General features: G+C 28.6%; 1 protein-coding gene across 1 annotated transcript; it reads left to right on the forward strand.

Annotated features, from left to right (window-relative positions):
- The first annotated feature begins 4,195 nt into the window (after positions 1-4,195).
- Positions 4,196-4,943, forward strand: LOC122582694. Its single transcript, XM_043755120.1, has one exon. The coding sequence runs from the start codon at positions 4,352-4,354 to the stop codon at positions 4,766-4,768; it is 417 nt and encodes a 138-aa protein (XP_043611055.1). The 5' UTR covers positions 4,196-4,351; the 3' UTR covers positions 4,769-4,943.
- Positions 4,944-9,533: the final 4,590 nt, after the last annotated feature.

A 9,533-nucleotide genomic window follows, 5' to 3' on the forward strand; every position in this document is an offset into this window, starting at 1 on the left:
CAACTCAAACCGTGGAACCTATTGTTGTGATCGAACACGAATAAAACCTTTGGTATATAATGTGATCGAACACATATAGAACCTTTAGCAATTATATATATAAACTACTAACTCACATCATACGGATATCTGTAAACATAATAAATTGTTACAAGCGTATAATACGTACTAGCTAGGAAACATCCAACGTGCATTTGTAAGTAATAATTGTCAAGTTTTAATGGGTAAAAAGATGGTCGGAGCGATGCAAGTAGTAAATGGAGAGGGGACAATCTGGCAGGAGGGATTAGGGACAAAGATGGCAAAAACATACTCATACAAATACACAATCAAATATTGACATATACATGACACTACTCATTCCTTTCTCCTTTTAACATTTTAGTTGTGATTATAGGTTATACCACAATTGCTAACTTAACTTTTTTCTTTGTCTTTTTGTTTACCAAGTTGTTATCATATGTGGACCTATTTTGTAAGTTTAAGCATAAACATATCTAATCAACTCGATCAAATATTGACATTTGGGTTCAATTTTATATGGAGGTGTTAACTTTGCAAACGTTTTTTCATACACTAAACTTTAGCTATATATCACAAGGTTACACACTGTGCAATGTACTACTTATAAAGTTTGTATGGTTCACTATCCAATCTTGTTATGTGTTTTGAATTTTTGAATTTTTTCTTAAACATTATGTGAACTTATGAATTTTAGTCACACGTAGCAAGATATATGTATGTAAAGTTCCGGTTTTAATTTGGTTATATTTTCAAAAGTTTTCTCCTATATTAATTTTGGATCATGTAAAGCTTTAAGGTTTAGAAGAAGTGTAATATATTACGATATAAAATGTAGGACAATTTTTGATGCTAGCTAACTAGCAGTTTGCTTTGAACATATAATTAGTAGTGCGAGAGTTAATTAGAGATTTCTATACTATTGTTTCTCCTTGCTTTTTAATTTTTTATGGATATTTGTTGAAGCCGTATAACTAATCTGATATGATCGACCGTTGTGCCCCATTAATCCGAACTACTACTTCATGTAATTTTCCATATTTCAATTTGGCTTCGATTACTTGCTCAATAATGACAGCCCTAAGGGTTGTCATTTACAGCTTATTACATGCATAAAAAGTGGTACCATATATATTAATAACCTATCTTCTTGAATTTTCGCAAGACAAAGTATAAATTTTAATGCATCAAATTAATTAATACTAACAGCCTTAAAGGCTGTCATTAACAAAACTCAAACGGTTAATGTAAGAAAATATATAGAGAGGGAATGTAATACTTTGGTTCAGATTTTTTTTAGTATTATGAAGTTGAATGAGTATATATGCAAAGTGCAACACAGTATATAGAGTATCATGTAATACCTAGCTTATTGATTCAAATTTGCTAGTACGTGTTAAATACATTCATATATTCGATCATTTGGTCTAACCGACGCCATTAGCAACATTGTGTCGGCTTAGTTCGTCGGCTCCTATTATTGTCGTTTAACTGAAGACGAGCTTGCTCGGTCTACCCTCAATCCTAGCCCGTACGTAGCTATCTTTATTAAATATATGGTCAAAAAAAAAAAAAAAATACAAAAGAAAAAAAATGATGCATGAGAAAGTAATTATGGGATTCTGTTAACATGAATTAATTCCTAGATTTGCCCCCTTGGTTTAAAAGTGTTGACGTATGGGAGGAGTTTAATTATCAAGAAACTATGACATCTAGAAACAGCTGTACGTATTGTCATTTAATTCATTTTCCTAAAATAAATACCAAACGTTAATGGGACAAAGCAAACGACAAAAGCTTAGCCGCCGGTACGTGAAAAATACATATATATGTCCCTAGGTATTCTTAAGTTGTTATATCATATCTTTTGGATCCTTATAAATTCTTATATATTTTTATAAATTTTTTAAATTCTGTAATTTTATTTCCAGTCAAACAAACATCCTTATATATCCTTTTACCTCCAATTAAAGTTAATGCCCAAAATGGTGTATTTGGAAAAAATAATTAACAAAATGGTGTACTTTTAAAAATATTTGCTAAAATGGTGTTTTCTTCAAAATTATTTACCATAATGGTGTTTTTGTAATCTTTGTATTATTTTACTTAGAAGTTAAATTCTATTTATTTTACCATCTTTACTAGACCATTAAAACTTAAAAGTTTGAAACCAATTTTTTAAAGTAGTTATTGTCCTTGCAAAAATATATGTTAGGAACTTTTGTTCTATTAAATAAAAGCTAACTTACTTTTCTTTTATTCAAATTTTATTTACAAATCAAACAGAAGTTACGTTGCATTCTTTAATTTGTTGTTTTTTTATTATATGAAAAAATTCATAAAAGATAACCTTTTTATATTAAATTTTATTAAAAGGAACTTATTTAATTTTCATCTATTAAGTGGAACCTATTAAGAACTTTTGGTAAAAATATTGATTTTTATGGATTTTTCTCTTTATTATATATTTAGCTTAACATTTTTTGGTAGAATGTTGTAATTTGAGATTACTACTTATATATAGAACTAAGAAGAGAATGATACATTAATATGTATCATATTTTAGATTTTATTTTTTTACGTTGATCGATTATCGTTACATCACAAAATATTAAAATTTATTTTTATGATAAGTTCTTAAATATATTGGTTAAAATATTAGTTTGGTTTCAAGCTTTTAAGTTTAAATGGTCTATTAAAGATGGTAAATTAGTAAAATCTAGTTTTTTAGGCAAAATAATCAAAAATTTACAAAAACACCATTCTGGTAAATAACTTTTAGAAAAACATCATTTTAGCAAATATTTTTAAAAGTACACCTTTTTGATAATTACTTTTTACAAACACACCATTTTGGGTACTAACTCCCTCCAACTAAAAACAAAAACATATTAGGTAAATACAAGTAAGGACATGCACTTAAATATGAACATCTTTTAAAGAAATCTTTAATTTTAGACAAATTTCACAATAAAAAATATCCATGGGCACCTAATTAAAAACACTCAAATGTACCCCAGTGGAGATAATCTAAGTACTCATTTTAACATTTTACTGCTCTTTCATAAATTAGTTTCGCCACATTTCTCTTGATGAAGTTTTATATTTACAAAATAAACTCGTTAAGCTACTTTTATTTTATATTTTTGTCTTTCCAATACATTTTTTACTCTGTTTGGCTGTTTGCTGTATTTTCTTTTTTTCTTATACGATAATTAATTAGGAAATTTGAGAAATTAAGATAAATATTTCTATGCTTTTAATTTAAAACACATGCACCATTTACTTACAACATAAGATATATCAGTCTTAATCGAGGTATAGATATATTAAAATGTGTATAGATACAAGAGTAATCTTGGGTTATAACCGAACGTAGACAAAGCTACGCTTATATATTGGTATTAAATTAGTCTATGATCATTATTTATGCCAAACGTCACATTTTGAAAAGTGTTTAATTTTGTGACCAGAACCTACAATAACACATCTTTACATGCCTAAGATATATATCCACCTCTAGACACTTGCATATTATGTGTCAATGTGTTTGATTAGGGTTTTGTAAAAGAAGTCGATGATCAAATATAATGAATAAGATTTAATTTGTCGATCTATGCTTGTTTAAGTTAATGAACGGATAGTACGTCAAACATAATTAAGGTTGTGTTCATATTTGTTCGTTTATGTTTATAAATGATTAATGAACCCAAGGAAAAAATGAATGCAAATTAACAACCACAAATGAATGCAAACTCACTAACAAATAACTAGAACCATTACAATTTATGTATGTTTGATATCACTAATGCCTCACCCTTAACAATACTTATCTAACATATATATGAGAGGAGAAAAACCTTTAAAACATTGTCAGGAGTCGAACTTGTATGAATACACCCGCGTGTGAAATGCAAACTCTTTATAAGCGTTGTCAGGAGTCGAACCGACATGGATGTACCATTTATCCATGACTGTCTTTAAAAAAAAAACACAAACTGTATAGCATCTTCAAAATCTATGCCACAAGTATTATAAAAGATAAATTTAAGTCTAGTGATTAACCCTAAAACGTACCCTCTAAATAAGAATCCAAATTAACTTGCTTCTTCAATCAATAATAATGATATATACGTACGTGTGTATATTTATGCGGCCAGATGCTTTGGAACCACATCTCTCTCTAATTAATTTCTCTCTCACGTACATCTTTCTTCCCCTTTCTCTTTAGTAGTCGCTACCAATCATCACATTTAACTTGCCATTTAATTTATTTAGTGTCTTTTTTAATCTGTTTCTACTTTCTCATCAAAAAAATCTTGAAGAAAAAATGGAGAAGCCATCAACTGTAAAAAACCAAAAACTATCACAAAAATCCAACAAGAGAAAACCAGTTAAAGTTGTGTACATCTCTAACCCTATGAAGATCAAAGCCACCCCATCCGAATTTCGTGCAATTGTGCAACAACTAACCGGGAGATACGCAGCCTCCCCACCATCACCGGATGACCATGACGTTGCTGCATCAGGAATTATTGATGTGAAAGATAACAGCCAAGAAGAAGAAAACCAACAGCTAGACAAGTACTACTGGCACTCTCCTAATAGTACTATGAGTGCACGTCGGTCGTTGGATCTCTCTAATTATCATGAATCTGGTTGCCGAGACGACGATCAAGTTATAATGGAGGATTTGGTTGTAAATCCTCAGATGCTTGATGAGGGCTTCCCCTCACTTTTACCTTAGCTAGCTAGCTAGCTAGGGCACCATGTATGTTGGTAATTACTACTAATTAATTAGCATCGTTTAATTAATTAATAATGCATGTATCATGTTTTGTTTAGTACGTAGCTAGCTAGCTAGATCATCACCAATAATATATATATAGATATGGTGTATGGTTATAACTTAATTTCTTAAATCCTTATGAGTATTTGGTTATTTAAACATCGATGTATGAATATATATGTGTCGGTTAGAATAGAAGATGCGCGACACATGACATTAGTTAGATATCATTCTTAATTATTTTGATTATTAGCTAATAAGTTCTTTAATTTTATTATATCAAATGATGATTATATTGTAATTATTTATATACGTATATATATATGTTTAAGAAAATTAATTGTTTGAAGTATGATGAACTTATCTCCATTAATATTTCATATATAACTACAAGGCCATAGGTGCAAAGCAATGGAAGAAATAATTTCTGACATTTTGTCTTATTGATGGTATTATATACTCCCTGTATCACTAAAACAAAATGCATTTATTTACACTTCCTTAAAAAAAGTGTGAAAATTTTTTTTAATTTATTCACGCTTAAAAATGTTTAAAAAGTATACACACATAAAAATGTGAAAATTTTAAAAAATTATAATTTTTTCACACTTATGTATGTGTAAAGAAAAAATTCACACCTAAAAGTGTGAAAATCAAATTATAACACCTAATTTCTCCACACCTTCCTTGTGTGAAGAAATTTGGTGTTACAAATTATTCCTCACACTTCTAAGTGTGAACAATTAATATAGTTTTACACACTTGGAAGTGTGAACTTTTTTTTTTCTCACATATATAAGTGTGAAAAATTTATGATTTTTCAAATTTCTTCACACTTTTAAATATGAATACTTTTTAAACATTTTTAAGTGTGAACAAATTAAAAAATTTCTTCACACTTCTTTAAAATAAGTGTGAATAAATGACATTTTTTGTTGTAGTGTATTTTCCCTATATACGTGAAGGTTTCTTTAATTTGGCAATATGCTGGTGACTGAGGTGTATTTTTTAAAACTAAAACGCTTTATAAATATGAGTAAATATTTTTATGCAAGTGTATGAATGAAGTCATAAGGGGCAGATAAAGAAGTATGAACAGCTGTTTCGAGTCTTGTGTATAACACCTCGTATTGGTAAAAATACAACCAAAGCGCACTGGATGTCCTTGTATGACTCCATATGATGGGTGACACGTAAAATCTACAAAATGTTTGTATATAGATAAATAAGAATGTTTATCTGTCATCATCTTATTTACAAACACAATCAAAAGAGTACGTAATGAAGGTCAAGCTTTTAGAGAATTTGATGAGTTTTTTCATAAATATTTTTGGGGTTATTAAATAATCAGGAAAGGGAAAAGTTGGTATTAATACTAATGTGCCTATATAATAAGATGTAAGCATTGTTATAAATCAGTTTTCTATGATATATAAAAAAAAATCTTTTTCCTATGCACATGCTTGTGTTTTAGAGTGAAACCCTTAAATTTCGGTGTTAGCTAGAGAAATATCATATCATGCATGCAGTCAATGGCGGTTCTCTTTAGGGGCCCGTGGGGGCCCGGGCCACCACCGTTTTTTCGGTTAGTAGTACTAACATATCCGTATTTCGTCTAAAATAATTTAAATCTATTAAGTCGGCCCCCAATGATTATTTTTTAAAAAACTTTTGATACGTTTAATAATTTTAATAGTCCTATAAAATTTACATTTTTTGTTTTTATAACCCACAATTAACTTAGTTCATTCATAATTCTATGTTTTAGCTTACAACTCACAATCCACGTAACAAGGTCTTCTTCCCTTTTTTGAGTTTTAGGCTCCAGAATTTTTTTTTTTACCTTTTTAATTTTTATAACACACAATTCGCTTAGTTCATTCATAATTCTATGTTTTAGCCAACAATCCACAATCCATGTAACAAGGTATTTCTCCCACAATCCAACGCCTTTTCTCTTGTAGTTTTTTGTTGGTTAAAAACTATGTATTGGTAATTTGAATGGAAAATTTAGATTATTAGTGTTATTTTTGTTTGACCCGACCCGATTAAGTGTATTGCATGACCATAATATAATACCCGGAATATAGCGATAGAAAAAAAAAAAATTCGCCACACTGATAAAATTTTTAAGATCCGCCACTGCATGCAGTAATAATTTAATATAGAAAGGTACGTATTAATAAGGCCTAACAAATACGAGTAATAACTTATTAATGATTTAGTTCACAGTGTAGTGTATCAGTAACTTTTATGCGATGATTTGATGAATAATAGTACTAGACTACTAGTGTTACTGTGTTAGTGAGTTCAACACATGATGACGTGTGTGTATATATATTGTTTTAGGAATGTCGTTTCGAATAGAAAACTCCTAATCATAGATGAGTATATATTTTATATATGTAGTTTAAAGTTTATTTTTTGAAAAAAAAGGCAAAGATTGATGCTTTATATAGTTAGAATTAATAGAGGTCAAATATGTACCTGACATAACTTTAACTTCTATGTAATGAGTAAAATCCAAATGACTTAAACAACGCGGCGCGTGGTTCATATATATACCTTATTATTGAGTACAAAAGATTAAGAAAAATTATCATATGCAAAAAACTTGATTCCGGCCACTTCCAATCACAGTAGTATTCAATTTACATCGCAATATATAATTTGACCTACTGCATGCACATCCATCCGTACAAATGTATTTAATGAGAAAGCAATTTAATTTGAAGAGAAGATATATATAGTTCTCAGTATATATAGTAGCAGGATATATATATCTTGGAATTGCGTGGAGTGTGTTTGGGCAGCTCTTTCCTTTCCACTACTTTTGTCCTATGCGGCGGCAGTACAAATTCGTATATTTATTTAATTCGGTTATAGTTTGTGTTGACAAAAAAAAATTTAAATTAACTTGGGTTATTAAATCAACTTTCAGAAAGAGTTTGCCTTTTTAAATGAATTGAAAAAACTCTAGCCTTACTAATTAGTAGTTTGCTTAATGTATGTATATATACTATTCATGTCGAAAATGCAAGTATTTGTGATGTGAAGTTACTTACTATTAAACACCGAGCTATAATCAAAGGCGGAGCCATGATTTATGATTAACAGGGGCTGGATGATGAAAGATATAGGGTCGATCATCCTTAAGTTTATTTACGACCCTAGGCGAGATAACTAAAATATGCCCCTAATAAAAGTCATTCTAAAAAAAATAATTAAGAAATGTGCCCCTAATAACAAACAACCTAAGGGTTTATCTTTATATATACTATAAGACAGTTGAACTAATAACTAATTAACCAATCACATCGTTCGATTTAATCAAATTGACTTTTGATGATGTCATCATTTAGATAAACTGCAAATTAAAAATCATAATTAATCATTATCCAAATATATTATTATATTAATATTTATATTAATTTGTAGAAAAAATCTCATTAATTTACATTTTTTTGTTTTTCATCAATAATTTACACTTTTTAGCCTTGAATACTTCATTTATATTTATTTTTAGCCATTAACTTGAGAGAATTTTTTAAAATTTATAATCATTTAATTAAACAAAAAAATTTTTAACATATGAAATATTTTCTACAAAAAATAATTTGAAAACCTAATAACTTATTAACAAATATTAGAAGAGTCCTAATTGTTATCAAATAATATAAAAACAATCCTAATTGTTATCATATTATCATAGAACAAGTGATTAAAAAATAAACATATGCGTGTTATGAACGCGCATCATGATTAAATACATATACTTGAGTGTCAAGTACAGGATCACAAATATGTTTATATTTTAATTCTTAATTATTTTTCTTAATAATATCACATTAGAAGTACATCTGTTTCAAAATATTCTATAATGGAGAAATTATTATATATAGCATGTGCCTTGTGGAATGACTACGGCAAACAATTCCATCAATATGTCTAGACTAATAATGACAGTTAGGAACCTATGATTATTGTACTACAACTTGCAAAATATAACACTTAAAACCGTGTTTTTTAAAATTGTAAGTTTTTATGACTTAAATGTATGGAGATCTAATATTGTTAATATCATAAATCCCGTGTCCAGTGTTGGACACGGGTCTAAAATCTAGTAATATCATAAAGCTAAAGGTTAGAGCCGGTCATAAATAATTAGATGTTTAAGATGAAACAATCAACATATGCCCCTACAAAATTTTCTTTAAACAACCAAACACATTATTTTCGACTTAAACAATGTCTCAATGTATATTAAAATTTAAATAACTGAAAATATTTAACTGAGATCTTTCAAGTAATAACAATACTTTGTCAAAATCAATTACCATTTCGTAACACGCATATACTCCGTATTAGCATGTCAACCTAATTTATGTATCGGATATTTATTTTTTCCAAAATTAAATTTCTTATATTTTAACACATTGTATATATCTGGTAACATAATAATATACATTTCTTGCTATTATTGTATTTCATCGATGGATTTAATATTTTATTTCATATATGATAAAGGTATGATCTAGTTATTTTGATCGATAACTAAGATATTTATGTTATCTCAACAAGTTAAAGGAATTACAAAGTTAAAGGGTTAAAGTTTAGTTTGTACAAACAAAGAGGGGCTTTAATGGAAAAATAAGAATAAAAGTAGCCACATAAGAAAAAGTGATAAGGCAGATTCACCTGTCATTTTCTTCCTCTCTTCGAT

This window comes from Erigeron canadensis, chromosome 9 (genome assembly GCF_010389155.1).
Source record: "Erigeron canadensis isolate Cc75 chromosome 9, C_canadensis_v1, whole genome shotgun sequence".
In the NCBI taxonomy this organism is placed as follows: domain Eukaryota; kingdom Viridiplantae; phylum Streptophyta; class Magnoliopsida; order Asterales; family Asteraceae; genus Erigeron; species Erigeron canadensis.

Excerpts from the sequence above, each read along its gene's own strand:
- LOC122582694 (XM_043755120.1), top strand. The coding sequence starts at position 4,352 with ATGGAGAAGCCATCAACTGTAAAAAACCAAAAACTATCACAAAAATCC.